This window comes from Phascolarctos cinereus, unplaced genomic scaffold (assembly GCF_003287225.1).
Source record: "Phascolarctos cinereus isolate Bilbo 61053 unplaced genomic scaffold, phaCin_HiC Scaffold_9;HRSCAF=440, whole genome shotgun sequence".
Taxonomy (NCBI): domain Eukaryota; kingdom Metazoa; phylum Chordata; class Mammalia; order Diprotodontia; family Phascolarctidae; genus Phascolarctos; species Phascolarctos cinereus.
This window is the reverse complement of record NW_027556402.1, coordinates 16228074-16252750: the sequence shown is the minus strand read 5'-3', so window position 1 is coordinate 16252750 and position 24677 is coordinate 16228074. Positions and strand designations below refer to the sequence as shown.

General features: G+C 40.6%; 1 protein-coding gene across 2 annotated transcripts in view; it reads right to left on the bottom strand.

The window, feature by feature from the left end:
* Nucleotides 1-24677, bottom strand: part of SLC4A4 (solute carrier family 4 member 4) — a 398910-nt gene that overhangs the window by 341333 nt on the left and 32900 nt on the right. For both annotated transcript variants that reach the window (XM_020988496.2, XM_020988499.2), the window contains exon 2: nt 12056-12129. In XM_020988496.2, the coding sequence (XP_020844155.1) occupies nt 12056-12128 (73 nt within the window). In that variant the 5' untranslated portion in view covers nt 12129. The remainder of the gene's footprint in view (nt 1-12055; nt 12130-24677) is intronic.

Here is a 24677-nt window from a genome sequence, read left to right as displayed (position 1 = left end):
CAACAATGCTGTGTAATTATAACTGATTTTAAACCCTGAAAAGAATAGATTAAACATACTTCCTTCTTTTCATTCCAGAGGAAGATGACTCCAGATAATGGAATATTATATATTCCATCAGATGTGTTCATTAGTGTTGCTAAACTGATTTTTTTTTCTTTCTCTTTTAATCTTTCTACAAGGGAAGGCTTGTAAGAAGTATAGAGTTAAGAGATGTGCTCAAAAATGAATTTGCTGTAAAAACTAGAGACATATTTTTAAATGAAAAAAGGAAAAACAAAAATGCTTGGTAATATAATATCCCCAAAGTTCTATATAAGTCACATTCTATTTTACAATCATCACAGTTAATTAAAGTCGAGTACTTTAACCCCACACTTGGAATAGTTTATTTCTAGTTCCCATTCTGCTATAGGGAAATGATGAGGATTAGTAGATTTAAAAAAACATTTTTAATTTCTCATAAAAAGAACTGGGTCACTCCTATTGTTTATTTAGGTAATGTCACTCACAGATTTCCAAACTCTTTTATCCCACCTGGCACCAAGAGATTCGCTGGGGTAATGGGTAGGACCTTTGATGATCTCTCCCTCATGCCGCCTCTCACTTCCCAATCCTGATTCCTTGAATTCAGTCAATTCTCTAACACCCCCATGATGGCAAAGGCATAAGCACAGCAATGTAGTTGATCTCTTACACATTCAGACTCTCTACTCCCACACCAATCCCAGTCCTCAATGTCACCATATGACCCTGGGAACTTGTGTTGAGAGCAGAGAGACACAGGACATCAAAAAAAGCACTGCCCCTGAGTCAGAGGACCTGGGTTTAAATCCCTGGCTCTCCTATTTACTACTTTGTGACCTTGGGTAAATAACTTGAACTTTTGGGGGTCTCAGTTTCCTCATCTGTAAAATAAAAGAGAAATAGGCAAATTCTTGGGTCCCCTTCCCACACTAGATCTATGATTCCATGGTCCAACCTCACTTAATTGGTATCTAAAATACATGAGCACAAGCCATAATTAATTCTAAGTTAGAAGAATTAAATTACCTGTCTTGTAGCAGGATCCCTTCTTATTGGGAAGGAAGAAGGGAAAGAACTGATAACAAGAGTATTTTTGCAAGAAAACACAATCTCATGAGTTATTTTGTACAAGTAGAAATTCTGTATTTTACACTTTTTACAATTATAGTTGATATTGTCTTTTGGAGGACAATTTTTACAATTAGGAACCACACATAGATGACTAGGTAGTGACTCAAACAATCTATCCTAAAAGAAAATAAATTGGTCCAAAAGAAAATCCAATCACAGGTCTTACAAGAAATTTAATACATCCAAAAGAGGATGAAGCTGTATTCTGATCTCAGCTCCACTGGAATTGAGAAAAGTCATTGAATCTGCATCTCAGTTTTCTCACCTGTAAAATGGGAATTAAAATGTACCTTCCCCAGTCTACCTCACAGGAATCATAGACTCTTTGAATTGGCAAAAGATCTGAGATGACCTCATCTTGTTCCTCAAACAGGAATTCCATCTATAATAATGACAAGTAGTTATCCAGTCTTAACTTGAAGACTTCCAATGATAAAGGAACTCACTGTTAGAACAGCTTGGATTATTAGGAAGCTTTTCCCTTCATCAAGCTAAAAATCTGCCTCTCTGCGATTTCCACCCACTGCTTCTCATTCTGCTTAATTTCGACAAAACAAAACAACTCTAATCTTCCATGACAGCCCTCCAAATACTTGAATATAATTATCATCTCCCCTCCTGAGACTCTGCTTCTCCACTTTAAGCATCCCGATTTCCTTGTATAATATGGTTCCTACTTCTCTTGTCATCTGGATTGCCATCTTTTGTGCTGTGAAATCAAATGAGAAAGGATATGAAAGTATTTTGGAAGCTTCAAAGTACTGCCCATTCTTTCCTTCCAATTTTCCTTCTGGTTTTCCTGAGTAACCAGGTCCACTGGGGACACCAGGTGAATTTCCTACTAGAGATAATTATGCTCCGTAAATTCACCAGAAAGAAGAGGAAAGGATGAGAAGAATCAAGGAGTAGCTATAGATGAAGTAAATATGAAATTGAGGCCAGATACCATTTTTGCAGCCTGGTGTGATTTGGAAAGTCCCTGTAAGGGTCAAAAAGATCAGTCAGAATGGTGGTATTTAAGGAATTCCTAAATGCCCCTGATGAATTCAGCTCTCCAGGCTGAGATAAACTACACCCTTGGGCACTGAAAGAGCTGACAGATGGGAATGCTGAGCTACTGTTAATGATGTCTGAAAAATTATAGCAGATGGGAAAGGAACCACAGGAAAGAGAAGGGTAAATGTTACGCTCATAAAAGGGGAATGGGATGGAGTCACTCTACTTCTGGCTTTGGTGGGAGAAGTTTGTGAGAGAGGGAACAGGAGAAGAAAGAAATCATGCTGGAGACTTGGCAGGGTTTAAACAAGTAAAGTAGGTGACCAAAGGTGGAATTTTGGGAAAAGTGATTTGCAAAAATTGGGAGAAGTTGAGGAATCTTTGAAGAACCATTTCCAAGACCAGATCTTATCCTTGCATTTTCATCCAGCATTTTCATCAGTGACTTGGATAAAGGTATAGATCACATGCTCAACAAATTACAGATTACACAAAGCTGGGAGGCATAGTTAACATATTGGACATTAGAGTCAGGATCCAAAGAGGTCATAAATATTAGGCTAAGGTCCTAAGCTGAATAAAATAAAATGAAATTCAATAATGATAAATGGAAAATGATCCAGTTGAGATGAAAATCAACTTCACAAGTACAAGATGGGAGACATGGTTAAAAAACAGCTTTTTTTTTCCAAAAAAAATATTGAGGGATTTTAGTGGACTGCAAGCTTATTATGAGTCAGTAATGTGATGTACCAGCCAAAAAAGTTAATGTGTTCTTAGGTTACATTAAGAGAGATTAGCTTCCGAGAACAGCCTAAGCCCTGGTAGGTAAGTTTTTGCCTTATTTTGCCTAAAACTTGGCCTCCCAACCATTTCCCAGCTGCCTGAATCCTGGTCATTATCCCCATCTGCACCACCCCCACCACGCCCATTAAGAACCTAAGACTTAGCCGTTGGGGATGTGAGGCTCTGCAAGGTGAGTTTTTACCTTTCCTTGTCCAGAATCAGGTTTCCATGACTCTTCCCAGAGATTCCCAACCATGCTGCCTCCTTCCTCCACCACACACACACACACACACACACACACACACACACACAAACACACAATTTTTTACATTCCATTTATTTATTGTCTTCCCCTACTAGAATGTAAGCTCACTGAGGACAGTGACTTGCATGTATTTGTATCTCTAGTGCCTAGCACAATGCCTGACACAGGGTAAGGGCTTTAAAAAAAATTTATCCATCTGACAGTTCCAGCGTACTCTGAGTTTGTCATATCTTATTTGGAATATTGTGTCTGGTTCTGGGTTTCGCAATTTTAAAAGTATGCTTGTTTACCAAAAGGAGAATGTCTAGAGATAGGCAACAGAAATAGAAACAAATAAACAACAAAAATAGGGGAAGACTTGAAAGGCCTCAAGTTCATGTTTATTGAAGAGTGGTTGAAAGACCTGGGAATGGTTATCCTGGGGAAGAGAAAACTCAAAAGAGTTCATTACAATTGTCTTCAAGTATTTAGAGGGCTGGTACATGGAAGAGAAATTAGACTTGCCCCGGTTGGTTCCATAGGGAAAACTGGGGAATCTAGAAGGTAAATGACTTCCTTGACCGTACCCAGTGACTCAAGTGGTTACATAGCCACTCCTCCTTAATGACATATGAATGTGATACATGGAAAAGAGACCTATCCAACAAGGCATCTCACCACCACGACTAGCTAGTCTTCTATAAAAACTGAGAATTTGTGCACCAAGAAAACATGCTACAAATCATGTTGGCCTTGCAAAACACTGCCTTGCTATTTCCAGGCCACAGTTACTTAATTATGTTATTAATTATGCACTCTCACATATACCTGCAAGCCAAAAGTAATGTAGTATCAAAGTACTAGAAGACATACCTACTTCCAGGTAAACTGTACGTAAACCACCAAGGGTAAACTAACTTTGAAAAACTCTAGGGAAGGAGCCCTTGGCATTATCATCCAGTTTCTCCAAAGCTGCAAGGAATCTATACAAAAAAACCACTGAGCTTTGTGCATGTTCATTGACTGTGGCAGTCATCATGCTAAGCACAGGATCACGAGACCTCCTCCCAGCCCTTCTGGCCCCGCCATTCAACCTTTGCGGGATTATCATGACCTGCTTGGTTGCTATTGCTTCTCTTTCCTTCTGGAAGAGGACCATGACATCAGGGAGGTGATGCCATGATGTGCAAGTAAATTGAAGAATGGCTTAAGTCATTATGACCTCATGTCTACAAAATGCTTGAGATCCTTCAACACTTCAACAAGATGCTATCTGCCCTAGAGGGAAAGGAAGAAAAGATAGAAAACCCAAGGGAAGCATTTAGGATTTGTTTGTCTATTTTTAAAATTAAGTTCTAGGTTAGTTTTAGTCTTATGGCCCTAATCTCTGCAAGCACCATCTCTGCTTGTCAAAGTCCCATTAAAATTCACACTAGAGGGGGAAGCTAGGTGGCAGCCCTGAAGTCAGGAGGACCCGAGTTCAAATCCAGCCTTAGATACATAGCACTCTCACTAGCTGTGTGACCCTGGGCAAGTCACTTAATCCCATTTGCCTAGCCAAAAACACAAACAAAATTCACACTAGAATTTTCAAGATTAAGAAAAAAAAAGGTAGGACTCAGCGTCCACCAGGGTCCCTTTCAACCCTCAAATTGGAGGATTCTGATTCTGTAACATCTTGCCATTGCTACGTCTACTGCACCACTCATTAGTCATATTCTGTGCAGCTAGAACTTTGAAAGCATTTACAGAAAAAACAATTGGGTTTTGTTTGATTAGGGTTTTTTAGGCCTTTTCAATTTCTTTGTCTTGAGTTTCGAAATATTTTCAACAGTAACTTTTCTTCTCAGAGGAAGTAAGAGTTTGCTGTATTAATGCAAATTATTTCAAATTGACGGACGTCTACCTTAAAGTGTGCTCATTGTCTAATTTGCAAAGCGGCTAAAGTAAAAAACGCCTCGAAAATGTCCAGTGACTAGTATCAACCAAACCAGACTCTACCAACGATGGGGACACCTGTTGGATGACATTTTCCAATTGTGTTTTCTGTTTCCTGACTCCTTGTGGTTGACTTTCAGCTCAGTTCACCCCCCTGGTAGTAAGAGTGGCTAACGCCTGAAGGGGAGTCACCTAAGCTTGCCGAGCCAACCCCTTATCTCAGAGGATGAGGTGGAGTTAGCTGTTTTCCCTTGCTGCAGAATATGAGCATAATAAGTAATATGTTTCTAGCACATACACTCAAATCCTGGCTGAGTGACAGTTTTGAAAATAAAATTTAAAAATCATGAAGGCTTTTTTCTTATTGGGAGAAGGCCCCCTGGGATTGGCTTTCTCCACTCCAAGGCCAGTTTCACTCAGCACAATTTAGTTGTACCCTCCTCTGCTTGGACGTGTTTTGGAAATTCAAACTGAGGCATCGTTCTACTAAGCTCCACTTCTAGGTCAGTCTGGGAAACACCAATCTGACATCCCCAAGCCAGTTCAGTGGTAGTACATGGGATGCACCTGCTGCTTAGATGCTAATAGAATAAAAAAAAAAAATAGGTAAGAGACTGAGCTACTGAGTTTATCATCATACCATCTCCACGCAAAACCATTTAGCTATACAAACTGCCCCAAAAGCAGCTAGGTGGTGAAGTATATATGGCATTAGACTTGGAGTCAGGGAGACTCAAATTCAAATCCTGCCTCAGACACTTAGTAGCTATCTAACCCTGGAAAGTCATCTAGCCTCTGTTTCCCTCAGTTTCTCCAAATGTAACAATATATAAAACCTACTTCCCATGGTCATTGTAAAGATTAAATGAGATAATATTTGTAAGGCACTTAGCACAGTGCCTGCCACAGTGCTTAATAAATGATATTTGCACATCTTAAAATGCCAAATAAATGCTAACTATTCATGACGAAATGTTGCATCATTATCACAAAGCTCTCCACAGTACAAAGATAGACCTGCCCTTCAATTTAATTAGAAAAATCACTCAGAAGAAAGTTTCCCATCTGATTCCTTTGTAAAGGAATTCCCTTAAACCAATAACCAAGGTCTTAAAGGAAACCACAATAGTTAAAGACATTATTGAAGCAGAGGATGACTCCACTTCTGACTCATTCTATTCTTTGTGAACTTCACCATCAAAATCCCTCCCTTGGGTTTTTCAGACTCATGGATAAAGTGTCAAGCCACCCACCATGAGGAGATGTGAAGAAGGTGAACTGAGGACATGGTTTCAAGTCTCAGGTCCTCTCCGTTAAAGATGCAGAGTTAGAAGCGATGAGGGCCTAACCTCTCTAGTACACATACCCCACCCAAGGGAATGCAAAAAGCTTGTCAAGAGAATTCAGGGAATATTTCAAGTGACTATATTATCCTAACACAATGTTCCAGAAACTCTAAGTGGATTTCCAATCAATGAAGTTGCAAGATTTTGGTGTGCCCTTGGAGAATTTTCACTTGTTTTGTTTCTCATGTGTATATGCATGGTGAGTTCAAGAATTTATTTCCTTTCATAGAGAAGAGGGGTTATGGGAAAGTTTACTGAAAAGAGACTGAAAATGGTTGGGAAACCTTAAGCTAGACCATCTAGTCCATTTCCTTGGCTTCCGGGAAAAACACAACTAACCATTCCCCAGGTTGTAGTCACTGAGCATGGAGGATGCTTTAAGCTCAAGAGAGCTGAAAGGCATGATGACTTTGATTACCTAAATAACACAGTGTGTTTAATGCAATGCAAAAATCCCTATCTACCACTCCCTTCCTTAGCGCCTACAAATTCACCTACGTTTCCTCCAACCCTTAAAATCCCTAATAAATGATACAACCAACCATCCACTGAGTCACAACCAAAGATTATACACCGAAAACCCTGGAAGAGTGTTGGTGCCTTTGTCAGAAGAGGGACATTAGGTAGAGATGTGTGTTTGAGGGAGAAAAACGAGAGAGCTTAGTTTGAGATGTATTAAGTCTATGATGTCTCAGGGGCATCGACTCTGAAATGTCTAACAGGCAGCTGGTGGTGCAGGACTGAAGCTCTGGGGAGAAACCAGGGATAGATCTTTGGATATCTGAGTCCTCCATATAGAAAACTCATGGAAGCTGAGGGTGTCACCAAGAGAAAGAGTTTTGAGAAAGAAGAGAAGCTTGAGAAACACTCACAAGTCTGGGATAGGATAAACATGAGAAGCCAGCCAAAAAGATGGATAAGAAGTGGTCAGGCAGATAAGAAAACCAGCTGAAATAAGCAGAAACAGAAAAACAACATATACAAGTCCTACAACTATATAAATAATAACAATAAAATAAATGAAACTGAATACTGTGTAATTATAATAACCAACTTTGGCCTAAAAGAAGAAAAATCAGAAGACATCTCCTCATGTGTCTTTGCAGAGGTGAGGGACCATGGGTTCCAAATACTGCATGCAAAGTCAGACTTTTTTTTTTATAAGTTTCTGTGCTGAACTTTTTTTTCCTTCTATTTAAAAAATTCTTTATTCTAAGGAATAGACCTCTGGGAAGAGGTCAGGAAGGGATTCATTGGGAAGCATAGGCAATATAAAGTCAAAAGACATAGATAAGAATTTTTTTAAAACACTACAGTCAAAAGCAAAATGACTTCTTATATGTGATATTAGACATGATTGCTTTTTTAGCCATCTTTGCCTAACTATTTTGATCTGTTATTTGTTGGGGGGGGGGGTTGGGGTTCTTTTGGCTAGGCAATGGGGTTAAGTGACGTGCCCAAGGTCACACAGCTAGTAAGTGTTATGTGTCTGCGGCCAGGTTTGAACTCAGGTCCTCCTGAATCCAGGGCCGGTGCTCTATCCACTGTGCCACCTAGCTGCCCCACATTTTGATCTCTTATAAGAGAGGGTTCATCAGTAGGGATAGGGAGTAATCAATAAATGACTATAACAAGAAAACAAAACAAAATGAATTAAAATATTTCTAACCAACAAAATTATGGTCCTTTATCAAGAGAGCTAGTTCAACAATCAAGTTTTTAGTTCCTCATTCACAAGGATGGAGAACACAGATAAACTGCCCTTTCCACCAAGTATGGAGTTCTGGCAAGAGTGCTGAACTTGAGGATCTGAATTCAAATCCTGATTCTGGCATTTATTACTTATGTGACCATGAGCAAGTCACTTCATTTCTCTGACCTCATTTCCTCACTTGTTGAGAAAAAAAAATGGCGATGACAATGCATTTAGAGCATGTCCAATTATGATAAAAATATAAGCAGTTATTATTTTCAATTCCTCCATGCTCACTTCCTGAGCTACTTTGTATCCGCTGAGTGCCCCTCCCTCCAGAACCAGTTCAGGCCAAGCATGACCTCACCCTGAGTCCCAGCAGTTCTCATGGCACCTCAAGAGTTGGGAGGGCTCCATAAAGTGGATGAATCATGGTCAGTTGTGTCATAGGGCTCCTGCCACGAGTACGGGTCAGGAAACCAATCATATCCTGGAGGCCCCGCCATCAACTTGCCCAAACTGTCCAATCCCACACCTCACATAATGACCCTACCACAACATTAGCCAGTCATGAATACTAATCATAAAACTTTAAACACCTTGCTTACATGTAAAAAATGGCAGACTTTGTAGATATTTGGAGGGGGGAAGACTAGGACAGATTCATTTCATTAGACTTAATTTCATCAGTATAGGGAACTCTAGATGTGTAAATTCCCTCTTCAGATAGAAGACTTGTCTATACCCTAGGGTTTTTGCAGATTGCCTGGGACTCTGAGAGAGATTCAATAATTTGCCCATGGTCACAGAGCCCAGATGTCATTATGTGCCAAAGATGAGATTTAAACCCATGTCTTCTCGCCTCCAGAGCTATTTCTCTATCTACCCCCAACAGCAAATCACCATCATCATCACAGTTAGCATTTATATAGAACTTTAAGGTTTATTATAAAGTGCTTACAAATACCTCATTTTATCTTCACAACCATCTTGGGAGGCAGATGTGGTATGATATAACATGGCACGACATGACATGACATGATGCCATATGACACAGTATAAATAGCATAACAATATAAAATAGCATAATATAAAATAACTTATGAAGGAAGGAAACATTCATTAAGCACCTACTATGTGCTAGGCACTGGGTTATAAATATTAACTCATTTGATCCTCACAACAACCCTGAGAGGTAGGTGCTATTATTGTTCTCTATTTATAGATAAGGAAACTGAGGCAGTCAGAGTCTCAGTGACTTAGCCAGGGTTAAACAGCTAAGAAGTATCTGAGGGAGAATTTGAACCCAGTCTTTCTGGCTGTTCCTCTCCACTGCTCCATCTAAAGCTGCTGTTTTAATCTTAACACTAATGGTCAAACATTTTGAATTCACAAACACACTCACAACTGACTTCATTAATTGCCTTATTTCATACTTTAAAAGCCTGAGTGAATGTTTATGTTCCTTTTATTTCTGTCGTTATCTTAATTTCAGGGGAAATTCCCCTGAAAATCGAGGGAAATACTTCAGGAAATTCATTTTTCAGTCACAGCCCGAAGAAATGCCATGTCCAACATCCTATTACAAGGTGCTATCAACCCCTGCAGACCTTACAAAACCGAGCATATGATTTGCATCTCCTGTGAACTGCGCCAAAACAGCCTTCTCAAGGAAGAAGGAAAAAAAAGAAAAAAGCCCATTACAGTCTATTCTCAGAAATTTCCCAGTTCATTCCCATCAAGACCTACCTTCATTGTCCTAAAGGAAAAGCAAGAAGCTCAGGGAACTGGTGGATTTCTTATATCTATGTGTTCTCTCGGTTAATATCTTTATTCCCTTTGACATTTGGACACCAATGCAAATCACTGCAAGGAAGGTTTAATGGGACATGGGACAAAAGTCCAAGGATTTGGCTCCTACTACTTTAAAAATGTTCCCACAGCCATAGAATTAAAGGACGGGGAACTCAGGAAACACTATGAAAGCAAAAAGAACCTATAGGAATTCCTTTTTTTCCTAAGCAACGCACCAGGCAAATGTTCGTAAATCAGACTCAGAAACACAGGAATGGAGAGATGTAAGAAGGGGGGAAGGAGTTCATGGCAAGATAGAGCGCTCCTTTGCCCTGAGATATCTCAGAGGGCAGCTGAGTGTCCAAATGGAACTTTCCAGGGAGCCATGAGGAATAACACAGACACCAATATGCTTCTGGGCAGTCCTGCACATTTGAGAGGGCCCCTCTTTCCTAGGTCCTATCATTTGGTCTACAACAGGGGTTCTTAACCTAGGATCTACTAATTTTTTAAAATATTTTTGATAACCGTATTTTGATAGAATTTGGTTTTCTTTGCAATCCTCTGGATTTTTATTTTATGCATTTCAAATCATTCTTCTGAGAAGGGGTCTGTAGGTTTCACTAGACTACCCAAAGGGTCCGTGACACACAAGAGGTTAAGAAACCCAAATCCAAAATAAAACACTGTTGCAGACCACACTAACCCATCACCCCCTCTTCTCAGGCACCTCAGTCTTCCATATTCAGGCTGCTGTAGGCACAAACCAACCCCAATGTGGCAATAATCATGGCAGAGTCTCCAGTAAATAAACAGCCCGTCGGGGGATTCCAGTTGCATATGGTTAATTTCCATGTACGATTTTGTCATTGATGCTGTTTGCTCAATTTTATCTTGTTGGACCCAACCTGGGATTTCATTGTCATAGGAGTTCCCAAAGAGGAAATTTTCCTTTCTGATACAGGTTCTCACCTTCTCTACAACCTAGAAAGCAGATGCCTGGGTTACCGACAGGTCAAATAATCTGCCCAGCGTCATCCAGCCAGTACACTACAGGAGAGAGATTTGAACTCAGGTCTTCTTGACTCCAAACCAGCTCTTTCTCCACTACTCCATGTTGCCTCTCACATTTAAGAATTTTATCATTTAATAGCATTCTATTTTCTCTTTTAACAATTATTTTATTATACACTAATTAAGTCTTGCAGCACCAAGCGTCTACCCACTTTGTAGATGAGTAGACACAGGCAGACAAAATCTCACAGAAAAAAAAAGTTTAAAAAAGAATTCCTGAGATAAAGCACAAATTTTATTTGGTCCATAAAGACCACAATTAGTCACGCAGGCTCCTAGAGAGTCAGTGAAACTTCTTCCCTTTTCACTGAGAGATACAAGTCCACCTTTTTTTTTTTTCAATTATGAGCCAGCCCCAATTCCCATTCTTAATCCCCTCGTCAGAGACCCATTGTGCCAACAATGTTGACATCACTCTGGTATCAGTCTCCCTTTGTAACATCTGCTTGTCTACACTGTAACATACAAGAGAGAATATTTATTAGCAAGCATTGCCAAGTACATTTATATAAAGCTAGCAGCTTCTTTGAATTAGTCACTTACCGGTGGCTGGTTAATATTATCACACCAACTAATTTTTTTTAAAGGGATCCTAACTAACACTGGCACTTGCTTCAAAATCACATTCCCAGAGTCCTCAATTTGCATTAGAAGGGGCTTTAGAGATCACTTAGGAAAAGGTAACATCAAATTGACCAAGGTTCTGACCTCAGAATGAAGTTCTAATTCTAATCTCTCTCTCTGTCTCTCTTCCTCTCTGTGTGTGGCTCTCTGTCTCTGTCTCTGTCTCTCTGTCTCTCTGTCTGTCTCTCTCTCTGTCACACACACACATCCATACATACACACATACACACACACACACACACACACACACACACACACACACACACATACTAGACACAAATGACTCTAGGGAAGAGCTTTGGTTTCTAACTTCAGAGATATCAGCTGAATTGAGTGTGTGAATGTCCAGACATAAACAAACATACATATAGAGATGCACAAGCCCCCACCGACAACACTCACCTTCCACTTCCTCTTCATCACACACGTGTTTCAGGAAGGAAGCCCCTCTGTCCAGGACGGCTTCATCCTCCATCCTATAGTAATAGAAAAGAAAAAACGAATGCTCAGATTTCTCCTGGAGAGAGCCACTAGACGTAGCCCAGCTTCTGGGCAGGTTGACCTGCTGCGCGTTGCCGTTCATATCAGCAGCAGGCCACTCACTCTTCTCTCTTCTCCTACTACTCTGTTTTGGCTGCTTTGAAGGGGTGTTCAGGATTACACCGGCCCCACATAGCTCGAATTCTAGAATTAGCAAGTGGAGGAAGGGTAATCACAGACCAGCAGAGGGTTTCCCCCTCCCCACCCCCAAGCACTCTGGTGTGTTTGCAGAAAGCAGACAAGAAAGCAGAGAGGAGAGGAAGTTTGGTATGTCTGCAGAAACGAGCGCTGATCGTTTGTGGAAATCCAGCATCAGCGAACAGCTCTGATGATACCTGCTGCAGAAAATGTATACACTCACACGCCCCCCCTATGCACACCCACCCACATGCAGAGAGAGAGAGAGAGAGAGAGAGAGAGAGAGAGAGAGAGAGAGAGAGAGAGAGAGAGAGAAAGACCGTCTAACGCACAGTGGGAGCCTAGCCTTCAGCCAGCCTCTTAATACCAGCAAAACATAGGCTTCTGTCAAGTGGCAAGCTTTGAGTCACATGTTGGCCTTACAGAGTTCTGACATCTGAGGATTAATCTGAGACCCAGCTCTAACAATAGTCGAGCCATCCTAGCGGTCACTCAGACATGTCACTCATTCATTCACTTTCTTCCCTCTTCTCACTTCAGGGTTTCCTCGTGCCGGCCCTTTAACTGTCTTCCACGGGGTACGGCATTCTTAGTTGAGAGCCATATTCTGCAGCTCTCCTGTCATATTACATAATAGGATCTACTCTGCATTTTCACATGCTAAATAAGACCTCATGAGCCTTCCAAGTCTTGACAGCATTTTTAGGCTGACCGTTGCCAAGCACATTTCTAAGTTTACAGTACGAATTAAGGGTTATTTTCATACTCAGAGCCTCCTTTCTTTAACTGTATAAACTTTAGTAAGGAGAATTCCATGAACTCCATTTATAGTGAAGCTAGGAGAGAAATCACTCATGAGCTCTGCAGGGGCCAAAGAGAGGATTTTATAGTCTACTTGTCAAATCCAATGTACCGTTCACTATTGTAGATCTGTTTTTCTTAAATTTTTAAAATATTTTTAATTTTTAATTTTTAAATATTTTGCTTTAAAAAGAATGACTACCAAAGGTCTAAATCAGAAATTTGTTCTAATCAATCCATCAATAAGCATTTATTAATCCCGTACTAAATGACAGGGATTGCACACACTAAAGGAAAAGACAACATATAAACAAATAAAGACATGCGAGATCATATATGTGGATGTGCAGTGTAGGAATATTTCCCTATATTCCCATCTTCCCTAAGTGGCTTGTCATTAATCAGCTAGAAACGTGGACAATTCCTCCCCTGAAGTCCTGGGGCCAGCATCCAACTCCTTAACTTGGGTTGTCCTTATTCCATTTGCTACATGCAAACCACAGAAAAATGACCCAAACAGGACCACTAGCTAGCTAGTGGCATTGAACAATGGAAGAGTATTGACTCAAGTCAGAGGACTTGGATTCAAATTCTGTCTCCACCACTCTCTGTCATGGGCAAATCATTTCACCTCTATGAAACTCAGTTTCCTCAACTGTGAAAAGAAAGAGTTGGACTAGATGACTTTGAAGGTCTGAAGCTGTGATCCTTTGACACTGGAGTCAGAGAGCCTGGGTTCAAATCCAATCTCTGACACTAATCTTAATGCCCTGGACTTCAGTTTCCTCAATGAGTTGGCCTCTGAGGGCCCTGCTAGCTCTACACTAATATTTGCCCAACCTGACACGCCATCACCAGCCTCTGTGTAGTAGGGCAAGCCATGTCCCTGCTTGAACTGTAATCCCTTCTCATGTCCATCTTTCAAAATCCTGATCTTCCCAGAAGGCCCAGCTTACATGGTAGTTCCACTGTACCTTTTCTGAAGGTACACTGAAAATTTTCTCCCTTTTGTCAGATCTTCCTAAAATATTTTGACTGGATCTCTCCTCTGGCCACATTATCAAGCATACTACCTTGTATATTACCTATGTATGCACATGGCATATTCTCCCAGCAAAATGAAAGTAAACCCCTTGAGAGGCAGGGCTCAGTCATTTGTTAGCATTCAATGTCCACCCACAGAAGGCACAGAAGAGATGCACTTGCTGAATCAAAACACAAAAGGAGATGCCTCCAGTCCAGCCAATGCAGTGTGGTCCTGCCTTACCAAGGACCTCCACCAGCCCAAGAATCAAAATTCATTGATATTACATTTTTTATAGACCCAAGTAAGGATGACAGCTCAACAATGAAATTATCTCAGCAGATGTCCAAAGCATGGAATGTCCCTGGACCTGGCGATTATTCCAGGCCACCTATTTCCATTGTTCCACTTACTGGACAAGCAAAGTAGTTTAATCGACCTTCTTTAGATTAAGACTGAACAAGCGTGTGCCAGGCACTGTGCTCAGCGCTTTACAAATCTTACCTCATTTGATCTTCACAACAACCCTGAGAGTTAGGTACTATTAAACCCCCATTTTATGGTGAGGAAACTGAGGCAAACAGAAGTTAAGTGTCTTGCCTGGGGTCACACAGTAAGTTTCTCAGCCCAGACTTGAACTCAGGTCTTCCTTTTTCCAAGTCCAGGGCTCTGTCTACTGAACCATCTAGCTATTAGCTTTCCTCACTTCAATATTAACCAACAAAAACCAACATTCCACCTTGGAACACTTCCAGGTCCTCTAAAATTTTCCTCCACAAAATCTAAATTTGTTCAACATTGAGCCTATAATTCCCTAAAGCAGAGGTTAATTTGTTATATCTGTATTTTCTCCAATCTTCCATGCAACAGGAGGAAGGTGGAGGAAAAAAAAATGTGTTATCAGTTACAGGGGAGGGAGAAAAGAAGGGTTAAGAAAGGGCTAATTCACACATTCAGACTGCAATTCAATGTGGAGAAACCATCATGTCTGGGTTCCTTCTGAACTACCAACAGACAATAATTCCTAGAGCATTCTTTGGCTATTTGATAAATGGTTTCGTTTTCCTCCAAGACCATATGTAGCAAGGAGTCAGAAATTCACTCAGGGGAAATCAACTCCTGTGACTGCTGCAGACGTGGACCCCACATCATATTCTGAGAGCTGCCCCTTCTCTGCAAGAAGAGATAAGATGCCACATTCTGCAAGCATGAGTATAACAGACTAAAAATATAAAACCTGGGCACATACAACATGCATGCTCTCAGTCCACTCCACCATTCATTTTAGACAACCACACATGGTCTCCTACACCAAGGGAGTAGATGGAATCCTAGGCTTCCTTCACCAGTGTGCCATGACTGTTAATTGTTTGGATCCAGAGGATTTTCCCCTCTTTGGTTCTAAAATTCCTTGGGATGTTGTTATTAGAACAGCTGGAAACATCTCTTTAAATGGTACGTATTTTCCATCCTAACTCGATGCCTTGTGTAACTTTACCCATACAGCCCCACAAACATTCCTGAAACATGCCTTCCAAACTACTTGTGCATTTTGCTGGAAAAGAGAAAGGGAGGGAGAACTCCCTCGCTGAAGGGTGTTCATATCACAGGCAAGAGTGAGTTCAGAATAGATTTGGAAGCCTCTCACTGGCATCACGGGGATAAGGGTCATGTTAGTCTATCTTATAAAATTTACACTGAGCCAATATAGGCTTCTTGCCGCATGGACCATGACAGCAAAAGTTATAGCCCTGCTATATAAATCCACACCCAAAATGGAATTTTTCTTATTCTCTGTTATTCCGGGAGAGAAAATCCATTGGAGCGGAGCACATGTCTAAATCGGCTGCCAAACCTATCATCTCTTCCCTGGGGCCAGCTTAACACGGAACAGGCTCATCAGGGGGACTCAAGCCCATCACAGGAAAGATTTAGGGAAAGCATGAGCCATTGACTACAGGACCCCTGCTATATTCTGTCCTCCCAATAAAGCCTGCCCCTAAATGTCCTTGCTGACTGCCAACATGCTCCCCAGCTGGTCCACCCAGAGCAGGCAACTGCCAATCAGCCAGTCAGCACGCGGCAGGCTGCCAGCACCCAGGCTTCAGAACGTAAGCCTGCCCCAGCACATTACTGTTAAAGGTTGAAGGTCTTTGGGCTCACTAGCCTTTAGACTCTCCTCAGTTACCCTCTCCATCCACCCCTCCCTTCCTGTGGCCCCTTTTGTTTACCTTTATTGTAGTAGCACTTGGTTATAATTGTACTCTGCCAACCTTTCTCTCCTTGCCCAGGCACTTAAGAAGAGGATGAACAAGGAAATGGCACCTTCCACCCAAGGTGGTCCCCTATCTAAATCTGAACCTCACTGCCTTTGGCTCACCTGAGAGAGCTATGGAACTTGAGGTACTCAGGGGCAACTTCAGAAGAGGAAAAAAACGTACCTTGTAACCTAGGGCAGAGGGTCTTAACCTTTCTGATGTGTCTCTGGCCCCTTTTCCTGAAGCCTATGGACTCCTTTTCAGAATGGCTTAAAATAAAATTAATAATGATTTATCTTCATAAAATTAAAGTGATGTGATTAATCATTTTCATTTAAGACATTAATTAAATTTAAAATTCCTAAGATAGTATTGAAATGCAGTTATCAAAATACACCTACTCTAGGGCATGACCTTGTGTTCCTCTGTGGAAAGGATTTATTCGCCTCTTTCCACCAACAACTACTCCCACATAACCATCCCACTTCCTCCCTTACCCTGGCTTACCATCCCCTCCTCCTGCAGGTTAAATTGGAAGTTATATAAGGATCAAGTTAATAATAGGATTTACTAATTCCTCTCCCTCCCAAAAAACTCACCAAGGTTATGGTGTGCAGGGGACAAAATGACTTTCTCTTTTCACCACACTGAGTCCACAGTTGATAACACTGATGATTTTCTAAATCATTTTTATGGTATAAAGTTTATTAGTTAACAATTTCTTTAAACTCCACTTGTTTTAACAGAACGATTCAGTGTCTTTACAAGCTTCAGGGAACCTCATAATCTCTCATTTTACAACTGCCATCCTAGGCAGAGCAAATGTTTAAACTCATCTTGCTACACGTGCCCTTTCACACTGAGTGAAAAGAAAGAATCACAGGGAAGGAAGAGTTTAAAGAGCAGATAACCCATAATAAGTGAAAGGATGTACCTCCTAACTCCAAACCTAACTCTTTTCCCATTAGGCCATGCATTGTGAGCATGGGTCCTTTATTTCATATAAGCGGTACCGACCTCTCGGAACTCAGTTCCTGACTGCCTCTGCTAATCTACTTGGGGACTTCTCGGGAGGAAAAAAAAATCACCAACTCCAAGTTCACCAACATATCCTATCACATGTAACCCAAAAATGTGTTCTGCCATCTAAAATTGGGCACACAAAGACACCCACCTTTTTCCAAAGTTCCCTCTCCTCTGCTACTTCTAATCATTTCTAGGAGCTGGGGAATCATTTATTATTATTAGAATAAGCATACACGTATCAGCGTTTCTTTTAAGCTAAAAAAAAACTTTAAGAAGTCTTTTCTTCGAAATAAGCTATTTTTAGTTTATTTCACTTTAAAAAAAAATCAGCTTGCAAGAACCATGTTAATTCTTACCCTGAAGAGTTAGGAAAACTTATCTGGGCTTAAGTTTGCTGCCACCTTTTGGTGGTATATTGTCATTGTAGGCAACCAATGAAAATCGGTCAATAACCTAATATTCAAAGGGCTCCATCTGTGTGTGTATGTGTTTTGTGTGTGTTTTGTGTTGTGTTGTGTGTACTTAGAGAATTGGAGGGAAGAGTACTTCTTTACAGAGTCAGCCCCCTGGTAGTTCTATATACAGATAGAGCAGGAGTTTAGTGATAAGAATACCTAAACTTTGACACATATTGTTTCTAGAAAGAAATGATTATGCTCCAAATTGGGGAAAGAAGAGAAGAATCCCCAATGGCAAAGAAGCTAGTAATCAGAAGTCACAATGGATAAACAAACCACAGCATATCTCCCTCAAGTTCAGGAACTCACTTAAGAAACCTGTATGTTGGCATAAATTCAGAGCAGAAAAGCAATATGGTAAGTCAATCAATCAGTCAAACACGAAGCACTGATTAAGCAACCACTATGTACCTAGTACTGTGCTAAGCCAAAGAGAAATAAGGCTAAAGGCAAGTAACAATGTTAAGAAGATATGATCTCGTGTGACCCTGGGCAAGTCACTTAACCCCAAATGCCTCACCAAAAAAGCAAAAAACAAACAAAAAAAAGATATGATCTCTTAAAGAGAAACACCAAAGACGTGTAGACTACACTGATGCTTCCTACCCATACATCATGAGTAATTTCTTTAAAAAGCAGGTGGAGCCACTAAGAATGTTGAGGACCATAGAATCACAAAGTATGAAACTGAAAGAATCCTGACAGAAAAATGACTGGCCAACAATTTGAGAGTCATTTCTCTAATTACCTCTCAGTGTACAGACCACTAGCTTAGAGCCAAAGTGGGCTCCAAGTCAGCAAATTTGAAGAAAGAATAAAAATTAGATTTATTTCAAGAAGACGATACTTAAAAATGAAAAATGGATAAAAGAATAGACATCAAACTAAGACTATTTCCCATAGAAATTTACCAGATCAAAATGAGTCAATCCAAAAAGCCTGGAAACTTCCTTAGCCTTCAAACACTTATGGACAGAGATGGTTAGGGTTAGCCTAAGCAAAGTCAAAAATAACCATACCTAATCACCCTTTATTTGCCAGAAAAATCATTGAAATGGCCTCACTAGAGTTTTTGAGCCAATAATAAGTGTCCAGCTGAGACAATTTAGATACAAACTTAAAAATAGAAGACTAGATGAAAAAACCTGGGGAGAGCCCTGACAAATCTGTTATTCTTGAGTTCACAGGAAATTATAAAGCCATCACAAATCGCACTATGACTTCCCTCACAGAATTGTGGTACTGTTATCACGATTCACATTTTTTATTGTGTTTCAAGCTTTGCCAAGCACTTGCATATTCCATCACAGGAGGAAAACAAAGTATTATTATCTGCATTTTTAATAATGTGAAAGAGGTTAAGAGACTTGCTCAGAGTCAAGAAGTAAGTATTAGAACTAGAACTCTAACCCAGATCTTTCAACTTCAAGTTTACTATACTTTTTTCCATTACACTAGGCTGTCTCCTAAGTAAAAGTGCTTCCCAACCTATAAACAGAACATCTTCAGAACATCCTGCATGTATATATGAATGCCTGGGGTCCTATTAACCTCCTTGCCACCACTCCCTAACTCCCCATACCACCCCATAGAAAGCAAGAATCATTTCCAAGCTCTCTTCTCACCAGTGTATATGCAGGAAGGTGGTAAGAACAGCTGGGAGAAGCTCCTAATGCCGCCGCATTTCCTTCTCCAAAAATTGAAGGAAATTATATTTTAAATGACATTTAGGCTATAGATCCCACTAAGAAAAGTTTATTTAACTCATTATGTGACTTGATTCTAGTACTAACCATACTATTAGCATTCACTATCATAGTACTCACAGTTTTATTTTAATTATATAATAGTAGTGTTATAGCCATCATGTATAAAAAGCATTCCAAGTCCCAAACAACTCACATACTTTTATCTAGGATACTTTCATAAGTTGGAAGAAACCTGCAGGTTAGAAGGTTACAAAGCCAATTGTTGAAATCAAAACAAATTATCAAAGTAAACACCAAAGGATGAGTCCAATAAAGATGCAGTCATCTCCTAGGCAAATTAAGTGTACGTATTCTCTATAATCAGTAGAATACTGTATAAACAAATTTCAAGATTTTTTTTTAAAAGACATCATAGGGGCAGCTAGGTTGCACAGTGGACAGAGCACCAGCCCTGAAGTCAGGAGGACCTGAGTTCAAATCCAGCCTCAGGCACATAAAAGTTACTAGCTGTGTGACCCTGGGCAAGTCACTTAACCCCAATTGCCTAAAAATAAAAATATGAGACATTATACAAAGTATTTTGCTAAACATTTATTTTTTCTGTAGACAATGTATACCTATTTGGGTAAACATCAAGCGCCTAATACTCAAAACCAAATATTCATTCTTTGACACATTTTATGTCATAAATCTCACATTGCCTAATGGGAGGCTTGGGACTCAGCTTTATTGTGAACTGTTGCCAACCAATAGCTCAGAAGCAATGATTTCTTAAATGCCAGAAGAAAATCACCTCTTGCAAAGAAGAGTCTTGGAAGAAAGTTTAGATCTCTTTTCCTCCCATCCCCCGTCTCTTTAATCTGTACGGGCTTCCTAGCCTACTAGTGAGAACCAAACTGGAAGGACAAAGAAGAGCCCAAAGCAGTGTGAATCAAGCAGTCTTTGCTACCTTCCAGCCTTAATAGCAGGACAGCAACAGCAATAAGCATTTGGTAAGCACCTGCTATGTGCCAGATACTGTACTAGGCATCAGAGACGCAAAGACAAAAATGAAACAATCCCTGTCTTCAAGGGGCTTACATTCTGTTATGGGAAGCCACACATAACACGTATAAGTTTTTTAAAATGCATATACCAAGTAAGTACTAGGCAATTTCCAGAGGGAAATAATAACAGATGGAGAGATGAGGAAAGCTTCACGTAGGAGACTGAGCTGAACTTCAAAGGAACCTAGGGATTCTATGAATTCATGGGTTGGCATAGAAAACAGCCTGAGCAAAGGCATGGAGGTGAGAGATGCAATATTATGGGTAAGGAACAGCAAACAGGCCACTTGGGCTGGAATAAAGAACATGACAAGGAGAGTAATGTGAAATAAACCTGGAAAAGTAGGTGGGAACCAGACCATGAAGAATTTTCAATGTCAGATGGAGAAACTTATCCTAGAAGTAACAGGGAGCCCCAGAAGTTTTTTGAGCAAGAGAGTGATGAAGTCAAATCTGTGTTTAAGAATATGAATTTGTGGTTGTTGCTGTTCAGTCATTTTTCAATTATGTCTGACTTTATGACCCCATTTTGCATTTTCTTTTCTTGGCAAAGATACTGGAGTGGTTTGCCATTTCCTTCTCCAGCTCATTTTACAGATGAGGAAACTGAGGCAAACAGGGTGAAATGACTTGCTCAGGGCCACACAGTTAATAAATGTCTGCGACAGGATTTGAATTTAGGTCTTCCTGACTCCAGGCTGGGTACTCTATCCTCAGCTGCCCCTTCCACCTTGATATGATTCAGTATGCTAATGCCTCTAGGTTGAGGCATGTTTTGTGTCTAGGCTATGTTAAAAATGTATGCAGTTACCTAGGAAAAATGGATGGCAAGCACTTCGAGGTGGCAAGCAAGTCCCTTAAGCCACAGCACTACAATGCTCTTCATCTTGGCTCTCTAGGCAAGGCAGAGAAGCCCCACCAGTTCTTCACTCAAAAGATTCTGCTTCATCCAATCACCTTTCAGCCTGTTCTTACAGGAAAAAGAGTTTACAGCAAAACACTTCGGGCTGGCTCTCTGGGAACTGCAGACAAGCCCTGTCAGCTCTTTATTCAACACACTCTCCAATCATCTCTCAAAGGGTCAAACTTCTTCTCACAGAAAAGCAGAAGCAAAGCATGCCTTTTTCCCCTGGTGTTTCCTTCCTCTCAGACAAAAGGAAGCAAGAGTAAGCAATAGTACAAACTGCAGCACAGTTCAGCTCTCTTCCTTTTTTTGTTTTTTTGGGGTTTTTTTGGGTTTTTTTTCTTTCATTTTTATTTATTTATTTATTTTTTGTATATAACTTTATTTTTACCACAAGATTTTGAATTTCATATTTTCACTCCATCTTGCCCCTCCCCCCACCCCAAGATGGCATGCATTCTGAATACCCCTTCCCCTTGTCTGCCCTCCTTTCTATCTCTCCCTGCCCTTCTCTTATCCCTTTCCCCTTCTGTTTTCCTGTAGGGCAGGATAGATTTCCGTACCTCATTTCCTGTATTTCTTATTTCCCAGTTGCATGTGGAAACATTTTTTTTAAACATGTGTTTTTAAAACTTTGGGTTCCAAATTTTCTCCCTTCCTCCCACCCACCACCCTCATTGAAAAGGCAAGCAAGTCAATACAGGCCATACATGTGCAGTTATGCAAAACACTTCCATAGTAGACGTGTTGTGAAAAACTAACTCTATTTCCCTTAATCCTATCCTGCCCCCCATTTATTCTATTCTTTCTTTTGACCCTGTCCCTCCTCAGAAGTACTTCCTTCTGATTACCCTTCCCGCAATCTGCCCTTCTCTCTATCATCCCCCTGCTCTCTTCTCCCCTTCCTCCCCTATTTTCCTGTAGGGTAAGACAGATTTCCATACCCAATTGAGTGTGTATGTTATTCCCTCCTTAAGCCAAATCCTATGAGAATAAGATTCCCTCATTTCCTCTCACCTTCCCCTGTTTCCCCTCCACTGTAAAACCTTTTCTTGTCTGTTTTGTGAGAGATAATGTACCCCATTCTACCTCTCCCTTTCTCCTTCTCCTAGTATAATCCTCTCTCACCCCTTAATTTTATTCTCCAGATATCACCCCTTCATCTTCAACTCACCCTGTGCCCTTTATCTATCTATCTATCTATCTATCTATCTATCTATCTATCTATACATACCTACATACATACATATGTACATATGATTTTTCCCCTCCCACTACCCTAATACTGACAAAGGTCTCATGAGTTATAAATATCAACTTTCCATGCAGGAATGTAAACAGTTCAGCCTTAATAAGTCTCTTATGATTTCTCTTTCCTGTTTACCTCTTCATGTTCCACTTGAGTCTTGTATTTGAAAGTCAAATTTTCTATTCAGCTCTGGTCTTTTCATCAAGAATGTTTGAAAGTCCTCTATTTCACTGAATGACCATTTTTTCCCCTGAAGGATTATACTCAGTTTTGCTGGGTAGTGATTCTTTGCCCTCCAGAATATTATATTCCATGCCCTGCGGTCCTTTAATGTAGAAGCTGCTAAATCTTGTGTTATCCTGATTGTGTTTCCACCATACTTGAATTGTTTCTTTCTGGCTGCTTGTAATATTTTCTCCTTGACCTGGGAACTCTGGAATTTGGCTACAATATTCCTAGGAGTTTTCCTTTGGGGATCTCTTTCAGGGGGAGATTGGTGGATTCTTTCAATTTCTATTTTGCCCTCTGGTTCTAAAATATCAGGGCAGTTTTCCTTGATAATTTCTTGAAAGATGATGTCTAGGCTCTTTTTTTGATCATGGCTTTCAGATAGTCCAATAAATTTTAAATTCTCTCTCCTGGATCTATTTTCCAGGTCAGCTGTTTTTCCAATGAGATATTTCACATTGTTTTCTAATTTTTCATTCTTTTGGATTTGTTCTACTGTGTCGTGATTTCTCATAAAGTCACTATCTTCCAATTGCTCTATTCTTATTTTTAAGGAAGTATTTTCTTCAGTAATCTTTTGGACTTCCTTTTCCATTTGGCCAATTTTTTTTTAGGGCATTCTTTCCTCATTGGCTTTTTGGACCTCTTTTGCCATTTGGGTTAGGCTATTTTTTGAGGTGTTATTTTCTTCAGTATTTTTTTGGGTCTCCTTTAGCAAGCTGTTGACTTGTTTTTCATGATTTTCTTGCATCACTCTCATTTCTCTTCCCAGTTTTTCCTCTACTTCTCTTACTCACTTCTCAAAATCCCTCTTCCAAGGCCTGGGACGGATTTACATTTTTCTTGGAAGCTTTGGATGTAGGAGCTTTGACTTTGTTGTCTTCTTCTGGTTGTATGTTTTGATCTTCTTTGTCACCAAAGTAAGATAATATAGTCTGACTCTTTTTGCTAGGTTTGCTCATGATCCCAGCCAATTACTTGAGTTTTAAACTCTTTGTTAAGGTAAAAGTCTGCTTCCAATGTGGAGAATGTACTGTCCCAAGCTTCGGGGGTTTGTATAGCTGTTTTCAGAGATACTTCTAGAGACCTGTAAATGTTCAGTTCTTCCAAGGTGATATGATAAGGGTCGAGGTATTTACTCTTTTCCTGGCCTGAGCTCTGGTCTTTGAGTGACCAGCCACAAGCAGTCTTTTCTCTCTTGGAACTGTGAGGAGGGTTCTCTCTTGGAACTGTGAGGAGGGGTTCCTCTCCGCTGCCACTACAAGCTCCACCATGCCAGCGCTCCTCCTCACCCCAGGACCACCACCCAGACTGTGACCCAGACCTAAGCACAAGCAAAGCAAGAGATTCCTGCCTCAGCACCAGCAAAGAGATTCCTGCAGTCCCTCTCTGATCAGCCACTTGATTACCCCTCAGTCTATGGGCCGGATGCTCAGGACACAGCCACTGCCCGGCACCCACGCTCTGCGCTCTGGAACTGGCTCTGACCTAGCTCTTCTCTCACCACAAAAACAGACTTTTCCCACTGACCTTCTAAGTTGTCTTTGGCGTTTGTGGATTGAGGAGTCTGGAAACTGCGACAGCTGCCATGATTCAGTCCTCTGAGGCCTGCTCCAGGTTTGCTGCGGCCTGCGTGCCCACGC